Source organism: Pagrus major, chromosome 13 (genome assembly GCF_040436345.1).
Source record: "Pagrus major chromosome 13, Pma_NU_1.0".
NCBI classification, from domain to species: Eukaryota; Metazoa; Chordata; class Actinopteri; order Spariformes; family Sparidae; genus Pagrus; species Pagrus major.
In genome coordinates this window covers 9,819,454-9,840,209 of record NC_133227.1, presented here as the reverse complement: position 1 = coordinate 9,840,209, position 20,756 = coordinate 9,819,454, and the positions used below count along the sequence as shown (strand labels likewise).

The 20,756-nt window shown below is 41.6% G+C and overlaps 1 protein-coding gene across 1 annotated transcript in view; it reads left to right on the top strand.

Moving 5' to 3' along the window:
* The window catches only part of stard13a (StAR related lipid transfer domain containing 13a), a 61,570-nt gene that overhangs the window by 9,521 nt on the left and 31,293 nt on the right, over window positions 1–20,756 (top strand). The window contains exon 4 of the mRNA XM_073479379.1: window positions 3,586–3,616. Coding sequence (XP_073335480.1) covers window positions 3,586–3,616 — 31 coding nt within the window. The remainder of the gene's footprint in view (window positions 1–3,585; window positions 3,617–20,756) is intronic.

Below are 20,756 nucleotides of genomic sequence, written 5' to 3'. Positions count from 1 at the left end.
AGCTGTTCTCTCTTTAAAAACACATCGACCTCTAACGCCCTTTTGTTGTATTTCATATCTTACAATGGGAAGTTCCACCCTAAGCTCTTTACAGAAGAGTAAATGTTTCCCTCACTTTCTCTTCTGACTATTGTATCATGTCTCCTCCCTCCCTCCCTCTTTCTCTCTCTGGGCTTCTGTCCAGTCTGCATGTCCCCTGCTGTTGTGTAAATAAGGTGAAAGTTAAAGGATGAGGCAGCTCTGCTCCATCCAGCAACATGCAAGGTCATCATTTTTCTGTTTCAGCACTGCGGCAACAACAAAAACTACCACACATGCTGTAAATATCACTGCTCAACATGCACAACTGTGAGACAGATGAAGAGAGGGGAAAAGGCAAAACCAACCTTTTTTTAAAAAGTAGATCTCTACAGCAGTAACAGGCTGATTTTTTCATACCGTTTCAACCGTATCTTCATCAGTGGATGGAGTTTGGTTAGTTGTCATGGATATAGATCGGTTGGCATGCCAACTGAGTAGCTGTTAGCTTTCCGTGTCGTCTCAAGGGTTAAAATGTAATCTCGAAGACTTAAGTCCTGGTTTGTTTACTGGTGGTTACAGCAAATATGGTTTAATACTCCAGGTCACAGAAATCTGGAGGCAGCAAATAATTGGCCATTTTCAATGACAACAACTGTGTGCTGATTTTATGCTGCGCATGGCATGAGTTGGAGTTAGTGAGAAGGAGTTGGTTACTTTACTGAGAAGTTGGAGGTGTGTAACCTGTCCTCTGCAACTCTTCATCTAACAGATCACTGCAGCTGCTCCTGCAATATTTCAAACTTATCTGCTGTAAACAAATGCCAAAAATGATCATTGTCTTGTTTTGTAGACACATTTTTGATGAACGATAGCAGTAAACGCTAAGCTCGCTGACAAACACATTGACTACTTCATAATAAAAGTCAACTTGTGATTTGCTAGTTAAATGCTTTGAAGGGGCAGAAGCAGAAACTTTAAAGAGCATTTAAATGTTTTTTTTTGCCACAGACAACCAGCTCATAATTCTGCAAATATATAAATATTGCAATATATACATTTGTGGGAAATGGACTCACCAATTTTATTACCTCATTTAGTGATAGATAGACGTTACTAAGGTGAAAATCTTCCAGATTGCTACTTTAAACATGAACGTTTGTTCTTGGCCATAGTAGTTGAACATGTGATTGAAAGCTCTGGAATAAGTAGATCTTGAGTTGGAAGTGTTTTGTCTTCATACTAACTTCTTACTGTTTTTTGGGGCTATATTTAGTTGAAAAGTAAAAATGTTCAAACTTTTGCACTCTGACATATTGTCATTTTAATGCTGTTAAAACAACAGTTATATGTAACCAAGAAATACAAAAACTAACTTTACATCTCAGGTTTTGTATAGATATACTGTAGGTCTGATGCAGGTCAGATTTAGGCTCACTGTCCTGCCTCCACAACAGTTGTCATGCCTCTGCCAAATACTGAGGATCATGCCTTTGTAAGTGCTGCCAGTAGTTTGCTGATCCCGAAGTGTCAGGATTGTTAGTGAATATGTGTGCGTGTACTGGATGTGTGTGTGTTGTGTGTGGATGTGTAGGTAGGCACAAAGAGCAGCAGGGGCCGTGGGATCAGACTGATGCTAAGAAGTGGGTTTATTTTCCCCCAACCGTGACTGATAAAGTACAGCTGTCCAAACTGACATGGACACACACACACACACACACACACACACACACACACACACACACACACACATACACACACACACACACACACAAACTTAACACAAGTTATTTATCATTATTTCTTAAATGTTAACTACATTTAAATGAGTGATGGATGGTGTTCTCAGGTTAGTAAGAGATAAATCTGAGTGTTTCTTGCAATTTTGAGAAGCATCTATGACTTAAAATCAGTGGTGGAAAGTAACAAATTACATTTCCTCATGCACAGTACTATACAATTCAGAGGTACTTGTTCTTTGTAGGTTAAGCTACCCAGGATTATATAAAGTACGTAAAATTTCACACTAATGCATCAATAATTGTAATCTAATAATATAATATACAGTATTCTGAAATGGGTCTTTCTGCATAAATTGTACTTCTACTTTTGGTACTTATATATGTATATATATATATAGTATATTTCACTGCTCATACCCTTGAAAAAAGTGAAATTTGAATGCATGACTTTTACTTGTAATGTATTTATACACTGTTGTATTGGTTCTTAAAGGGTAACTCCACCAATTTCCCACATTAAACTGTGTTCACAGGTCTTGTGGAGTACTACTGCATGTGTGAAGTAATATAAAGCCTTTTGTGGCTCCAGAGGAAGCTGCATGTTATCTGATAAAATGATCAAGAGATATTGCCTGTTTTATTCAGTGAGTTCTTCTTCCTTTTCAAAACCTGGTGCCTACATTACCCAAAATGCAACTTTTTTCACATTTGCAGTTGTACACCCCAAGACCTGTAAACACACTCTAACGTGTAAAATTGGTGGAGTTACCCTTTAAGATCTGAGTTTCTACTTGACAGTGAGATGATGCCTTGTTTGTTTAGTAATTTACAGTATATGATCTCAGGCCCAAGGAAAACCCTTGAGAATCACGCAGAATTTCCTGTGTAATTGCAAAACTGCAGGTGCATCATTTGCCAAATCCCAGCTTCTGATGACCTTTGGATGGATGTGGGGTTTTCCTATTCCAGAGGCAGCATTTATGATACAATATCTGTGTTGTTATGATGTTTCACAGACTAATTAGGAAATCAATCCTGGCCATTTAGTTCCCTGATCTCATGTTTTGTCAATTCCCATGGGTTCTGGGAAATTTTAAGGAGTTTGATGTACGCCTCATGATCAGAATCTTTCATTTCCTGTGTTAATATTCAAGCTATTGAACATTTGAGTCGTGGGTTGTTGCTGCTGGATTTTACTGTGACTGGTCTTGATCTTATTTTCTTCCCTCTTCCCTTGTTATTAAGTCCCATCATCTATTTTGATGACCTTTTCTGGCATGCCCTGTTTTTCTACTTGGTTTCTTTCCAAATCAGCTCTCTCTCTCTCCCACACACACACACAAACACACACACTGACACATATTGTATGAAACATCCTTTCCAATTTCCTCTAATGTAATTGCATCATTTATTATGATTTAAGTCTCTTTTCCTGAAAAAGAGACTCCAGTCTCATTCATTAAGTGGATGTCACCGAATAAAAAAAAGACTTATTTTACTTTTTTCACTTTTTAATTTCAATAAAACTCTAGTTAATAGTTAAACAAATAAACTGTGAGTGCTTATTAGGTTTTCATATGATCATATAGTGTAAACACTCAGGAAATGTGTTTCTTTTGCTTGAACCAGATTTGGAATTTGGGTCATTTTCCCAGCATGGCTTCTGTTGCTGTTCAGGGAAACTGAGTCACTGCCTCTGGCTGATATTGAGTTTACATTCTCCGAAGCCTTAGACTGTTCATGTCAATCCACGTAAGTGTTTGTGTATTTTATTGCTTTTGTTTTTAGTACTCATTGTGTATTTCTTCTCTTTTTTTCATGTCAGGCTGTTGCAAAGATGACGAGTGGATCAGCAGGTAAGATAAGAGAGTGTGTGTGTGTTTGTGTTCAGTGTCCATTCAGATGGATTGTTTGCATTCCCGCTTTGGGATAAAACCGGACTTCTGGGAATGTCTCCCACAGGATTCCCAGCCAGAAAGTCAAACCTCAACCACCCAGAAGTAATGATATACTGTTTCTACTACAACACACACACACATACATGCATGGAGTACACATACACAACACATGCACATTCAGGTGCATAAACACAGATATGCCGGCGAGCTCGACCAAAAAAAACACAAACATTTTGTGCTTTGAAGTTTTGGTTTGCTGGAATTTGTTGTGTGAAAACACTCAGAAGCTTATCATCTCTTCTCCAGAACAAAAACAGGTTCCCTTTATTTATTCATTTTAGGTACCCAAAGTACCCAAAAGTCATACTTGTTAAGAAATTGCTTCAGCAAAATTGATAGTGACCCATACTAATAGTACTTCAGTAGAAGTATATTAAATCTGATATTAAATGTTCTTAAGTATAAAAAGTACAAGTAAATTATACATATATTTACATGTATGTGTGTACCATGGGTCGACTGATGATCAGATCTGATATCCAGCATTTTTTAAATAAACAGTCAATATTTTCTTTTTCTTTTCTTTTTCCAATTGCCAAAAAAATACATTTATTTAAAAATGTACTTCTTTAGCCCTGATGCATCAATCTGCAGTGTAACTAGTAACTAAACTTGCCACATCAATGTTGTGGAGTAAAAAGTGCAATATTTGCATCCAGACTGTATCGGAGCTGAAGTATAGAGTAGCAGAAAATGGAAACACTCAAGTGAGGTACAAAAACATCAAAATGAAGTACGGTACTTGAGTAAATGTACTTAGTTACATTCCATCCCTGGTAATCTGTCCAGTCAATAACAGATAATGCGATAGTAAATGTATATTGAAATAAAAGAGAAAAAACATTGAAAAATGTCTCTTGTGCCAAAAAGAACATGACGGAATGTAACTAAGTACATTTACTCAAGTGCTCTACTTAAGTAAAATTTAGACATACTTGTACATTTCTTGAGTATTTCCATTTTCAGCTACTTTATACTTACACTACATTTTGGAGGAAAATTTTGTACTTTTTACTCCACTGTGTTTATTTGATAACTTTAGGAACTAGTTACTTTGCAGGTTACATGCTGCATCAGAGACAACGTAGCTCATTTTAAAATAAATGTATTGCTTAACTTAAAGTCAAGTACTGTTCATATGGGTAACTTACACTTTTACCAAAATAATATTTTAACACGATATTGTTACTTCTACTCCGGTTACTTTTTAAAGCACTGTATTTTTTCCCTTTGTTTTTAAATTCACATCTTTTTTCTTTTTTTCCCTCTCGGACTCAAGTACCCAGAGACGGTGTTACAAGAGTCTGAGGAGATGATTAATGAGTCCAACTCTGACCCCTGTCCGTATCTCTTATCCTCAGAGTGTGTCCCTTTTGATTGACATGCACAGGCGTCGTGGCGACTGTTGGTATTGTTTATTTTTGTGTGTTTTGTCTGTATGTGTGTGTGTGCGAGCTGTACGTGTCGTAACGGTGTCTCCGACGTGGCACCGTCGTCAGAAAGGGTCACATTACTGTCAGTGATAGTCCACGCAGGAGAGGTGCAGTGTGGGTAATGAGGCCCCAGAGGCTGCCAGGAGGTCAGAGGTGACGGCGCCAGTGGCATATGACGAGCGTGTGTGTTTGTGCGTGTGAGAGACAGAAACATTTCATACAAACACGACTGAGTGTAGATTAGTTTGGTTGTTTGGGGTTCAGCGCTTCAGATTTGTTTTCTCACTTGAGAGTGTTTATTTTCTCCTCTGATACGAGGAAACACTTTGACTCCTTGACAGAAATTCTGTCCAATCAATCAGTGCGGGGCGGCCTGTGTGGGCTGAGTATCAGCTGTGAAGGGACAGGATATGATATGCACATATCTCTGCTCACATAGCTGACATTCACCCTCCGCTCGGACAGATAAACGGGGAATTCCTCGCAGGAGTTTTAACAAGAACTAAAGTACCTGTGGTCTCAGGCTGTAGGTTTTTGCTATCATCCTCAGCAGGTTTGCGTCTGTTTTTAATGTGACTTTTGTCTTGAATGCCAGTTGGTGTGTGTATGAGAGGGAATGCATGCTATGATGGTTTAAACCCAATCTGACCCTGAGCCACGAAGGAAAATATTTTAATCCCTGCAAAGATGAAAGGATTTATTGTCAATACATTTTTATTCTGAAGAATTAATACGCAATAACAGAGATGTATTTTTGTATAAGCATCTCTTAATCTTTGAGGTCACCTCCATTGCACCTCTGTTCTAATACACATGCGCACATTACACATTTAGCATCTTAACCCACTTCCACACTTGGATTGTGGATTATTACAATTTTGTTTGCTTGTTTGATGTGATTGTTTCTTATTTGACCCGTCAAAGGTCTGCGATGTCTGAAACAGAAAGTGCATCACATCTGGTCTTTAAGCTCTAGGTTCCAGCTTGGCTGGAAGCTCTTGGCCAAGTCAGTATTGTCTAACAGTGATAAAGCAGAAAGATATTCTAAGTTGGTTTTATTGAATTTTTGTATTTTTTATCACGATGGCCCACTGGCAGATGCAGACATGCAACACATCCAGGAGGCAAAAGAAGAAAACTACATAGTCAACAGTTTGCATGACATGCACAATTAAAATGGCATCAAAATGGCCTATCATATCGGCAGAAATATTCATTTTGGGCCGATGCTGATTTCATTTTACAGGTATTATCGTGCATCCCTAAATAAAAGTGTATGAATAATTAAGAATAATCACTTAGCAATGGAAATGACAGTATGTATTTTCTGCCGCTAGGGGTCTCCTGATCCAAGAATAAAAAACAAAAGACGTAGTTTGATTACATCGTAAAGAAGCATGGGTTGATGGGAGTTGTTGTCTTCACTGTTAAACAACTACCATTGCTGATTGAAAAATAACTGACGTGACTCAGGCTGAAACTGTAACAGATGATGATGTGTTAAAGTTTTATTCACCAATGTTTAGTCACGTTCACAGACTTCCTTCCTCTCTCTCTGATGTATCATCTGATGTTATCCTGGACGCTTTAGTGACAGGCGACCAAATGAAACGTGCCGTTACTCTGAACAGAAATGACAGATTTCTCTGGGTTTGAACATTATTGGAAACATTTGGGATGATGTAAGAAACAACTCAACAAAATATATAACAGAAAGTCGAGTCATTTAATTGTTGAAATGTTTCATACTATATCTTTAACTTGAGACTCGTTGGTCTTGACTTGAGGTTGACTTATTATAACTATTGTTAATGATCAGCCTTTGATCAATAACTACATATACTGTACATTATATACATTTGCTTTTCAACTTTAGTGCAGCATGTTGATGTAGTTGTATTCCAGTTGTTTTCAGACACGCTGGTTGAGTGCTATATTGCTTTGGTAAAAAAAAGAAAAAAGACGTCTCAAAGATCTTTTCAAAGAGTGCTAATACTTTAAAGCAGCTGATACAAATGACCTTGTCTTGAACCAAACTCACACTGACACACATTCTCTTCACTTTCACTGCAGTCCAGGATTATAAAAAAACACATAATCCATCACGTTATTGGAAAGCGCTCGGGGGAGGCTGTGGGTAATCTCGACCTATGGCCTCTGAATCCTTTTAGTGTGTCCCTCGCATGTCTGTAATATGTTTTTAATATGTCTGACTGGAGGGATTCAGCTGATTTATGGCGCCGGCAGACGCACATTTTCCTGGAGGCGATGTCACACTGATGTTTAACCCAAATGTTTTTCTCTTGTTGTAGTTGTTCGCTTCCTTGACTTTTTCTTTTAACTTGCTGACAGTGTCGGAGGGTTCAGTGAACGGCGTGTATGTGTGTGAAAACCTCTACTGCTGCCACTTTGTGTTATGCATCAGATACCTCACACAGAAAAGCAGTTGGCTCAGCAATTAACTTCCAATAAAGCTTTATAACTTAATGACAGTGGCTTGTTGTGGTGTTAATGTGTGCGTGTGTGTGTGTGATGCATAGACCCACCAGAGTGCATACATTAAAGGTTTGTGATGCTAGGAGGTCCCTTATTAACTCAGTGCTTAGTCAGGGAGCCTCTCTCTCTTTCTGTGTGTGTGTGTGTGTGTGTGTTTGTGTGTGTGTGCTGTAGTGCTTTAACAAGTCTGGAAGTGGATTTGGCTGTAGTCCCGGTCTCTCCCCATGTTTCTTCCCTCACCTCTCCCTTTTCATTTTTCCTCTGTCTTTCCGCCCTCTGCTGTCTTTTCCGACCCTACAAACTGTAACTCGACCCACACAGGGATTTTTTTTATTATTATTGTTTGTTTCCAAGTCTATTTTCCATCCTGGCTTGTTTTACTGTAATTGTTTGCTGTCTTTCCGTTTGCATTTGAATCCGCTGTGTTGCTTCCGCTGCCAATTTTTTGTCAATGTGTAAAGAACACACACTCAGCATGACACGCAAAAGTGATAGTATCTATAAGTTTTCATATCTCTCTGTGTGTCTGTACTTATGTTGCATTTTCACATAAAAAAGCCGACTGTCCGACACACACCTGAGTCAAATGATCAGCGTGTCATCAAGCTCTGATAACGACCCGTTCATTTGAATTATGTGTGGCGGGGGGCCCCAAGAACCTGGACTGAAGAACACTAATCAAATTTATTTATTATCAACTTAGTTATCAGATAATTTCGCAGCACACACACACAAACACACACACATACACAGACATCTGAAGTCCAGCTGTGGTCTCTGTGAGGCATCACTGAGCAACTGGGTCCCACTTTACATCTTTTTACTGCTGAGCGACGGGGTGAAGAGTCAGAATGTGTTTAAATGATAGTTGTTACAGCTTTGGTTGTGCTTTAGTAGTTTTGACCATCCTTATATACTTATTAAGTTATTTGCTGAAGAAACATGAGCAGTAAGACATTTGTTTTGAATGAACCACCAGCTAAGATAATCAAAAAAGAAGAGAAAACAAAGGTTTACAGTAGAATTTTACAGCTCAGCCTCCTGGGAAACTTGTGGCCACACAGTTTTCCATCATTTTTGGTGCACAAAACAAATAGTTTGTAATTTTTGTTTGCTTAATCGCCCATTCTGACTGTCACGCTGTCTTTATAGGCGCAGTTTTTGGGAAAAAAATGTAATCAGAAGAGAAAGATTTTTTTTTTTATGGCTAAACAAACTAAATAAACAAACTCCCTTCATTTCCATGACTGAATAAACAAACTGATCTTAAAGGACAACACAATTTCATCCTGTTTTACTTTGTTTATATGTGGCGGACCCTGCCACCTTTATAGCTTCAAACAGTGTTCTGGACCTTATTTTCCTCTGAGAACAGCTTGTTTATTCAGCTATGGAAAACATAGATATTTCTGAATTTGTATTATTACCTCATAATATTGTAAATATTAAAACTAAGCTATGTGAAAATAAGGCCAATTAATAATAAACCAAACTTATCTTTTCAGTTCATAAACCTGAATTACAGTAACTGATTTCTTTGACCATTTCGAGGCAGTGCAACAAGCTGTAAACACAACACTGACATATTATCACCTTAAAAGAGTTGCTGTTTGGTGCTGGGAGAAAACAGCTGCTGATTTGTGACTCTACAGCAAATAAACATAAATATTACTCTTCAGTCTTAATATTATACATGCATGATTTTGTGATAATGCTCAGTTAATCAGTTTATTTGAACGTTGTGGTGAGTTTGATCGTGAACAAAAACACCACTGTGTCTGACAGCTTTTTAAGCACCACTTCTGTGCACATGAAACTCGACCACTCGTGTATGTGTTGGCATGTATGTTTGGCGGCGCACATATGAGTGCATATTTGTGTATCGCCTGTACACACTTGTGTGTTTGTGTGTGGTCCTGCAACCCAACACCAGCACAGAGAAAAGGCTTGAGGAAGGAAGTCGGTCCTTGAGGATGTTCCTGCTAAAATGCTTATTTGAACAGCTCAAAACCTCACAATACGTGTATCGCTCCTAAGTGCCTTCTAAATCAGACACTCAGCAACGAAGGCTCCTATCAGCATGTGATCTGCACTCCTGTGACCTGTTGAGTTTCCTCCGTGTCCATTAGCTATTGTTTCCCCTCCCGGCCCTGCCACAGGTCCTGCTACTTCCATACCACAGTCTGCACCCTGCTGCCCTCCATGCTCGGCTTTCAAAAACCCACATCCGTCTCAAAATTCAACATCTACCCCTCCTAATTAAGTGAGTCTGCTTCACATATCCCCACCCTGGTTTCCTCTATTTCCCATCTGTATCATCTCTCCTCCGAGACCTTTGCTTTGTGTCCCCTGGCCGCACTGATAGCCATCTCCTGCTGTAGGTGATTCAGTTTACAGACTTGGAGGTGGACGATGTCAACAGACTTATCTGCGCAGGCTGGACAAGGGAAGTTGTTGTTGTTGTTACTGGAGAGTGTGTGTGGGGGGGGGATAGACACTCCGAATGAGCTCCTGACCCACTTTTTCTCATGGCCCATTTTTCTGAAGAAGCTGACCAGAGTGGCATTCCTTGACGGCTGCTGCAGAAATATTGACAGAGACAAGCTGATCCTGCTGCTTCAAGCCCGCGTGAGGAGCTGGGTATAATGCTGGCTCAACACATGAGCACACAAATACTAGAATAATATAGAAAAAAGCTGTATTTCTTCCACTGTGCTGTGCTGATCAAACTCAAATGTCAGGCAGGAAAATCTGACTAGTTTCCACTTGTCTTTAAGCTTTTAACAAAATGAATTTCACATCTTAACTGTTTTAGATTTGTCTTAATTTGGGTCATCTCTCTTCTGGTCTCCAGTGCCACCATCTTCAGTCTTTCCATCCTCACTTCCTTTCTCGCTGAGTCATTGCTGGCTTTTGCTTTAGCATGGAGCACCTGTCAATCACACAGTCTCTCTGATGTATCAGAGTCAAAGGTCAGGTTAACAGCACGGCCTCTGAATACTAAACGCAGCAAGTTTCATGTTGTCAACTTTCATGTTAAAAAAAACAAACATTTTTAGCTGGATTTTGAATATATTTGTGTTTTCTAAACATGTTATTCCTTCAAAAAACCTTCATTTTTCCAAGGTTTTCTGTCGCTGAGACTCTCCTGCACTGTGATCGTGTCACTGTTAAAAGAGAGTGGGTTGTTGAGTTCAGGCTGATCAATAATTTAATACATCATGTGATCAAACACTGTGACAAAATCATCTTGTATAACCCGCTCCTCTCTCCCAGCTCCCTTAAATTTGCGTGCCTGCTCGGCTACCCTCTTTCCCTTCCTCCTCCTCCTCCTCTCTACTCATTTTTCTCCTCTTCATCCCTGCCACTCTCTCCCCGGCCTCTGTCTTCTATTTTCAGCAACACTCAGTCATTCAGGCCAAGCTGCTCAGCTCACTTGACTCCACTGTTTGAGACAGAAACGCGCACATAACCCGCCCAGACTTATACTGCACGTCGCCTCAACCGCTGCTCACTTGAAATGTTGAGGTGCGCTGCAGTTAAAACTAAACAAATGAGCAATCCAGACAAGATGGAGCATCGTTTTCAACCAGCAGAAGGATCCAGAAACATTTCTCCTCCTGTGAAAGCAGCTTGTTACCTCGAGCGAGCACCAGCAGTCTGCTTAAAGTGGAAAACCTCCAGATTAAATGAAACCGTTGAACAGATGGCACTGTGTGACCTTGACCTAAATTCCTAGCTCATACTATCTGTTTGTAATGATCCTCGAGAGCACACACACACACACACACACACAAACCTAATCATCTTACTATGAATCACATAGCAATTCCATATGTTGCTCACTTCCTCAAAAAGCTGCAGGATCCAGATCACAACGTCTGTTTATGTGTTCACTCATGTTTGTGTTCTTTACCTTCAGGAACTTGAAAACTGTATATTCATGCTATAAAACTGTTTCTATATCATTTTAAAAAATGACATAGGCGTAAAAAAAAAATCTAAAAGAAGGAAAGTTGACAAGTGTGCTTATTGTAAGCGACTTTGGGCTTGTTTTTCTGTAAAGTTCTCTATGTCCTGTATGTCTCTTCTCTCTATACCCGTTGAATAACACATGATAGTTTGTCCTGTTGCGCGATCCGTCCGTCCACAACCCCGTTCCCTGAGCCCGCTCCCTTCCCCCACACACACAAGTGACAGTCAGCTAGGTTTAGAGTGAGACATGTGAAATCAAAATTGAAACCGAGTTTCTTTAGTTTAATTTCTTTTTTCACACCCCTTTAAAATCATCTTTAGCCACGAGAGACAGGCGAGCAAGAATGTACTTAACCTGCTGTCATGTGCTCCCATTCCAGTCGTTCTTTTGTCTTCAGTGTGATCATGAGCTTTTAAGTCATGATGTAGAAACAACAAGGAAGCTACAAAGAAGATGCATTATGTTTTATTGCTCGGAGCGTTTAAACAACATGTTGATAGCTGTTTGAAGCTTTATATCACAAGGCGATTTTGTCTCAGACTTGTTGCTTCACCAGTACGTTCCCCAAAACAACTAAAATATCGATTTACCTGACTTGTTTTCAGGGTGAAACGCATAGTATGTAATGTCTCTCAATCAAAACAGCACAAAAGACATGGGAATCGTGGGATCATGGGAATTGTTGTCTTCACCGTTAAACAATCCCCCTCGCATTTCTGCGTATATATCGTCAAAGTAGGCACCAAAACTTTCACTGACTTTCCGACATGTTGTCCCCACTTGAAGAGGAGGTTCATGTTTGGGCTGTAACGATATCAGATGTCTGCTGTACGAACAGATTCATGATAACGATGTAATCGGGATGTATACTGACAATTCTGGGAAAAAATGCCGTCAGTCAGATTCACCTTTAGCTTTGTTTGGTGTGCGTTTTATCTCTTTTTGCAAACGAATTAGAGAAGGAAGTGGAGAGAGAGTCTGTAAACTTAACTGGAAACTGGAACTCATTTTACCAATAATTCCAGCACCACATGAATGCACTATGCATCTTCTCACAGGCAGTTTGTGCTCATTTGACCTCAGATGACCTGACAGCGAGAGGCTCTACCTCCTCCTCCCTCTGCTCCAACCTCTCCTCCTCCCCCTCCTCTTCCTCCTCTTTTCTCTGCCTCTAGAAGACAGCAGCCTTCTCCAAACCAGCCCTGTTCATTTCTGTAACCACTGTGAGATCTGATTGCTCTCCCGGTGGAGACGCCCATGCTCTGCTGTGTATTTGTTCTGAATATCTGATCCCGGGTTTTGGTCCAGAACATGTCCATTGTGCTGCTTTGATTGGCTGTTTGAATGTGTTAGGTTGGTGTTTTGATTGGCCGCTGCTGTGAGACAGTGTTCCTGTGGTGTTCTCCCCGCCTGCTCGGGGTAGACGTTGACCTCACGGAGCAGCTTACCGATCCACATCCCCACAGCCCTCAACATCACAGAGGGGAAACACAAAACTGATCCTGGATCAAAGTTACTTAAGTTTTCCCACAGAAGTGTTTGATTTCTGACCTGTGGCCTCTTTCTTTCTCACTCTTTCTGTCTCTTAACCCACAATCCACCCTGTTTCTATAGTTTCTTTAAAATCCAGTCTTCTTCAAAGGTAGATATCATTTGTAGTGTCCCACATTACTACAACTAGCTGCTGGTTTCTTTTACAAATAGATAGCAGGGTTCAGATTCAACAGTTTTAGAGAACTGATGACTTTTTAGCGACTTTGGCGTTCCAGTCTCCACCAATCAGTCCTTCTGTGTTTTGTAATGCTTATCAATAGACTGTGCTTCAAGTGAGTTTCTAGCACAAGCCATTTCATCTGTAAATTAATAAGCAATATGACCATTCAGTGATTCTTTGTTATAATTAGCTGGCTGATCCCTTTCTTTTTGACAAGATGTGACTAATGTTTGTGTCAAAGGTCACTGTTTGTTGTGCTATTAGAGATCTATTGACGTTATAATTCCTTGCTCACTGATAAAAGTTGCACAGTCACAGATTTTCTCCCTGAAGGGACACTCTAACGGTGTATGTTACTCCTGTAAAGTTGGAAAACTCACAAGAGACAATTTCAAAAAACAGTCAAAACTGAAGCCACGGGGGCCGAGATGCACTGATTTTGAGTCTCTAGCATTGAACAAGCTTTGGGATTTATGTGGGGTGAGACAAACGGCACATTGCCCGTTGATAGTTAAATACAGGACTATATAACCAAAATTACATAGTGCACCTTTAAGATCAGGTGCACAATAAGTGGAGTTGCTCTTTTAAAAACAGGCAGTGGATAAATAAGAATAATAAATCCTGCATCTTCTCAAAACGTTTTAGATTAACCTTGCACAATGTTTCAGGGCGTCTGTTTCTGCTTATGCCAGTAAATTTAAAATTGGACTTTATATATCAGTAATAAATGTTTAAAGGATTAAAGAAACTGCAGAAAATGTCAATTCTGCTTAATCTTCTCCTCCTCATAGTTATGTCAGAGTGTTCTTATATTAAGCCAGCTGTGCCTGTAGGTGGCTGTGATAATGTGCTAAAATCCCTTAATCCTGCAGCCCACACACGTTTGCACAGGGAACGTGGGTCACAAGGTAATGTGTGCGTATGCAAGCTGAGTACATATGCATCCACTTATACGTTAGCTTATTCATGATTTGTATTTGTGCAGGTTTAACTTTATTTATTTGCTTTTCATGTCCGTACACAACATTGTGTGTTTATGCGTCTCTGAGCGTCGGGAGAGCTCGTCGTCATGCCGTCACTCTGTCTGGTACCTTCAGGGTTTTCTGTTACACTTTGGTTTTACGCTGTGTTTCATGGTTGTAAAATAATGCTGGTGTATGTGCGTGTAAGTTATGACATAACGTCTACCACACACATGCAGTTGTACAAACAACGTGTCAAAAATTCAAACAAATGCACCAGCAATCTGTCACACAGACTGTGTTTCCTTTTCTATAATTATGTTTCATAAATAAAAAACTGCAGGCACGCTCGTTCTAGAGCAAAATGACTGCAACCATACAATTATAGATGAAATACAGTCATGCAAAGCAAAATCTCTTCCTCTTATCCATACTTTGGATATAGTGAATGGAACAGAAAGAGACTGAGGAGCTTTCCACAAACAACAACACATTAAACTCTTCTGCACCTTTTATTACAATGCTCAAATATTCCTGTAGCTCTAATTAGGACTGCTGCTACTACACTAGTCATGATATCGTGATTTTAAAACATAAAGCCACTTTGATCTGACTGACAACAACTTGGGAGCTCCTCGGCATAAGTTCTCCAAGTCTCTCAAACTCTGCTGGAGGGACAGAGCATCACTCTTTTAAAAAGATATTCACTCATTTGTTGTTTTGGTGATGCTGGTGACTCACTTGGTAAGAGCTGGGAAAACATGTTTCAGCTGAAAGTACCCGGCTTGGTTGCCACAAAAACGTCTTGAGACGATCCAACATCCTGTAAAAGAATTGTCAGTTTTCCTGTGAAAAATAGCTGGTTTTGGTCGCCACAAAAACGGCTGGAGATGGTCAAACTTCCTGTGAAAACTAGCCAGTTTCTGTGAACAATAGCCGGTTTTCCCATTAGAAATAGCCAGTTTTGGTCGCCACAAGAAAGGCTTGAAATGTCCCCAAAGACTCTCATTGTGGTCACCTGTCTGGCAGCCTTCCCTTCCACCTTCTGATGTGAAAGTCAGCTAATAAGCATTTAATGTGAACCTGATATGCCACGTCTGGTACAAATGTCAACCTTGGACGTGTCTGTGGTTTGCACAAACTTTAACTGCTATTATATCCTGGTGACTGGGCTGTCTTGTGTCCATCTGATCCATCTGGAAACATCACATTCTTTTGTTTTGCAGCAGCCTGTAAACCTAAGGTGTGTTGCTCTGAAATAAGGACCTTGTTTGTGTCTTTCATTACGAGACATGTGGTGGTTCGTCTTGTACCTGTACATAATTTATTCCCACACAGTCTTATTCCCGTCGCATGCTCTCATCATCATCTTTTCAGGGCTGTCTTTTCCCCAACCCTATTTTTACTCCTGTCTGTTTTTCCAGTCCTCTCCTCCACATGGATTACAGTCTCCCAAAACAAATATAAGCCTGCGCGACGGCATCCAGTGCCTACATCTTCTTTAAAGGGATCCCTGGCCTCATTGCTCACAGATCAATGCCATGCGCCTGCATATGTCGCTGTCTCTTGCCAGCTTTGGATCCAAACCCATGAATAGAGCTGATTCAACTGTTTAATTTGCTTGCCTCTGTTGTTAACCTCCAATCAATAATGAGGCTATAAAGGAGAAGCTTACCCTTGAGGAGGTATTGAAAATGTCTCATATTTAAGCAGTGCTGTAAGAACAAATTCATTGATTAGCTGATTGACGGCTTTTATTTGTCCAATGTGATGATATCTGTCAGGTTTGGACTGTTTGTCGATCAAATGAAGACTTTTAAAAATGTCACCATGGCTTTAAGACATCGTCAGGAGCATTTTACACCCTGCATGAGTTAGAATAACACGGTAAATGGAAAACTGAATATTTCAGCTGCACATATTAAGTTTATTTCTGGTGTTTTCAGGATGTTTTCACTCTCGAAACTCAAATTAAAAACATCTGGATGTAAACGATGAAGCGTCTCATAGGGGCGGCCCTCCTGAGGGAAGGAGCTGCACACAAACATGTTTTTGACACTTCTGTTAAAAAAACATTTAAGTTGCATTTTGTTGTGTCGTATTTTCAGTTTGGTGTGTAGACAGCTCCTTTCAAACAGAAGACCGATTGCCCAAACGAGGTTTCTGCACACTGGCTGACCATTTATTGAGGCATGTAATATGTTTCCAATATTTTGAAAAAAACAAAAAAACAAAAAAAATCAAAATTCAAAGCAGAGAGGCTGTTTTTGCTGTGTAAAGAGGGCTGATGGGGGCCTTTCTATTACCAACAGCTCTACATCAACAGTAAGTAGCTTGTTTTTCAGTGTGACTGTGTCCCATTATTCCCAGTCTCCCCCTTTCATTTTCACTATTTCAGTATAATCATGTCTAAGTAACATGCCGTGTGACTTTCTCACTGACTTTCTCATTGAGCTTTTCCATGAGAAGCAATCCAAACAATAACGGAAACTCATCCTGATGTTTTGTTCCATGAAGTGCCTCCTTTCTTGCTTCCTCCTGTCCCACACCGGATCTTCTAGTGTCGGCGGTCTTATCGTCAAACTCTCCCCTCGGCTCCTCAGTTCCTTCCCTTCTGTCGTTCCTTCTCCTCTCAGCGACTGATAGTTTCATCAGTCTTTTCCTCCTGAACCACTTTCCCTCTCATCATTGCTGACTGCCAGCGCCAGCCATCAATCTCACCCTGGTCTCGGCAGTTTAACGCAGGAATATAAATCACCGGGTCTCTCCACAGCTTCACTGTCATCGGACACCAGGCCACAGCAGGGCAAGGCAGAGAAAGTAGGGCTGTGAACTCCAGCCTTCCTCTTTAACTTGTGAACTGTATGTTTGCCGGAGAACCAGTAAAACTGTAGAAATCACATTTTTGAGCAAAAATCCCCAAGTGATTATTCATAGCCCCATTTATGACGGTAACCAGTAAAGTGGTGTTCGGTGTCCAGATAAGTGCAGGATTCTGCTGACTGCCTGGGATGTCGAGCGTGTTTCGACAGGCCGAAATGTCGAATCAGGCCTCTGCTCGTGGATCTGTGCTGACCTGGAACTCAACACCACACACAGGACATCCGACGGTGTCAGGCGGACGGCAGCTGAGGAGCATCCCGGCCGGTCTGATCACTCTGTCTGGCATTCCTGGGATAACACGGGAGTAACTCAGAGCTCAGAGAGAAATTCCCGAAACTCTCAACCTGTCAGACGGGTGAATGACACACAAAGAGAGGGACAGCTCAGACGGTTGATGTTTGTGCACTTTCACCTGGGTTGTCAGGCAGACTGGAGAGTGTGAGTTGAGCATACTCGCTCTTTACTGAAGTAGACGGGGACTTGTTTTAAAACTTTTAAAAAAAACAACCGAAAGAAAACATAAAATGGCTCCATAAAACTCGACTGGTGTAATCCAAGTCTCTGGAAGCCCCGAGATCCTAAATGGATTTGAAAAGACGTTATTTACACTTCAGACGTGGTGCGTGCTAACACTTTTAGCTTAGCCACTACAGTTCAGCTTAAAAAAGGGTGTGAGTAACATCTTTTCAAACCAAATCAATTACACAGACACTGAGAGAACATGCAAACTCTGCACAGGAGGGCTTTGAACCCCAGATCTCCTCACTGTAGGGCACCAGTGCTATCCACTACACCACCATGCTGCCATGAAATGTGTCTAGGTGGTGGGAAATTGGAGGTGTAATCTTTCCCTGAATATCGATCCACATGAGCCCATGGAGGAACTATTCCTGAACACTTGTGCAGTTAAAGGAAAAACCCACTTTCAAAACATACTCTGGATTCCTTTGTGCATTTTGTTGTGTTTCTTTCACATCACAGAGAGATCTCCAATGCAGCTACAATTTAAAATCACCAACATTTACCGTATCCAGCTTCTGAAATGTTCAGGATTTGCTGCTGTCCCCTGTTTCCCGTCATTATAAGTTACATACATTTCGTTTTTTGGCAGCTGATGAGACAAAATGACCTATTTTGCTGGTGACAGGACAGGACCAATGGCCCCCAGCACGTCTGCTGCTGCAGTTGCCACCCTGTAGAAGGTCACACTTGTGACTGAATGAGCAGAGATGCTCAGGCCAGCTTTTCACACACAACTCAACTTTGTGTGTGCATGCTTGTATGTGCGGCATGACTGTGTGTTATTAGTGTGTATCAAGGCGACTGAAAGGGATCCTTGTTTGGGTGTGTGGGTGGGAGAGCATGTAGGTTTGGTGTGTGTGTTTGAGAGAGGGAGAGAGAGAGAGAGAGAGAGGGTGTGTTACAGGCGGGGAGGGAGGGGGGGGGACACCGCCTCTCACATCTGGCTCTCCATGTCAGAGACTCACATGAACAAGTTATGCTGAGACAGTGCTGCACCTTCAGGGTGCTGAGGAGGAGAGGAGAGGAGAAAAGCTGGATGGACTGATTCTCTTTAGCGGGTCCGGATCCTGTGAATAGGACCTCATCCGCCTGCGCTGGTGCAGGAAGGTGACGCAGCGTTAGAGGAGCTTTCACACCAGGTGAAGCGGTGACGACCATTGCGGCACAGCAGGAGCAGGAGCAGGAGCAGGAGCCGCCGGGAGCGCACTGGAATAAATACAGGGACTGAGGAATAACGGGTTACTGACGGAGCGCTGCATGTTTTTTGTTTTATTATTATTATAGTCAGGGAGTGAATATGCCTCCACCGCAATGACAACCCAGCGAAGGTCTGCCAAGCTTCAGCTGCGGCGGTCGATCAGCGAGCAGCTGCGGGACTCCACGTCCAAGGCTTGGGATCTGCTGTGGAGGAATGTGCGGGAGAGACGGCTGGCAGGTCAGAGAGCCAAAAACACCCAGTGGAAGTGAAACTTATTGTACTGTTTTAATTCTCATTGCTGACTGACGCGAGTCTGTTAAATAGATCTGTTGCAGCATGAGTCGTGAACTGCTTCCTTTAAGACATCCCGTTGTGGGTTTTAAAAAAAATCAACATATCAGGCTCTGAAAATGGATTTCTGTCTGCGTTCCCCCGCGTTTTTACCATTTTAAACAACTTTGCTGATTAATATTAGAATGATATCAAAGACAGAAGTTAATCTTGCTGTGTGTATCCTCTGTGTTATGCCTGTAGCGTCATGCGCAGCGCGCTGCCTGATATTTTGGGAAGGTCATTGTCAAATATAGTGCTCCAACCAGCGCAGGCATGTGCTGTGGACAGGAGCCCAGCTGGGGGGTTTCAGATGCCAGTCAATCAGCATTTGTTGTCCCAGTCTGCGGATTTGCTTATAGAGAAAGCGAAAGGAGGGGGTTTCATATTTTGGGGTGTTATCAGCAGGGAGTCAGAAATATTCTCCATGCGCGCCAATGCACCAAGTTTGTGGAGGGTCAGTGGGTTTGCTCTATATTTACAGTGGCTTGGATGCGCAGGGTTGGATGTCTCCCCCCCCCCCCCTCCCCCCCCCCCCCCTCTCTCTCTCTCTCTCTCAACTGTGCGTCAGAGATGGAGAGAGTTGCATCTGTCTCCTCGGTTTAATGTAATTATCGAGATGTCTGCCTCTTAAGCAAATTAAGCGATGAACATTCCCACATGCAGCACCCCACAAACCGAAATCAGTCAAAGCCACAGTGCCTGTCAAGTGCAAAGCAGTGATAAATCGCTTGTGTGGCCAGCAAAAGGCCACAAAGCCATTGTTAAGCATAATTTTCAGTACTGCATGATGGGTAATTAACTATGAAGAAGATGCTTTTTGTTCGAGAGGAGTCAAATGGAGCATCGTGGAGCACCTGCTGCCCCTCCAATCCTCCCCCCCAATGTCTCACCCCTTCATCCTGCCCTCAAACCCCACAGCCCCCTCCCACACCACCCCACCCCCACTGCTTAACTCCTCAGCTCACAAGGCACACAGTTCACATCTGTCTGGATCAGATTTAAGGGAAGGGGAATCCTTGAAATGTGCACATGTGGCCTTTCCGTTACGCAGAGAAATGGCATTTTATATGTGGAAGTGCATGTTGGGAGCCGATCAGATGTTTTGAATTTGAAACTGTGTGATGCATTTGCGAGGGACGGCTGTTTGAACAAGAGAAATGGGCCTACGTTTCAAATGAATGCACTGGATTTGGCTTAAAAACTAAAACAAACAGTAATAAATGCACATATAGCAGAGCAGAGTGTCTGAGAATCACAGAGATTAGGCAACATACTTCAAGTCCCACTGTGTGTTCAGGTGGATTCGATTGTGTTCATGTTTCCGTTCAATCATCCGAATGTAATCGTGCGTGTGTGAAAAACTGAGAGTACATAATAGCACCTGGATTTAGCTGTAATCCCACAGATTTTTAGGTTAGCGGTGGGGGTCGGAGCTCCCTTTGCGTGTGGGATTTGAGGGTCTTAGTCGCTTCGGTGGGGGTTGTTGGTGACTGTGCGTGTGTGGGTGGGTGAAAACAC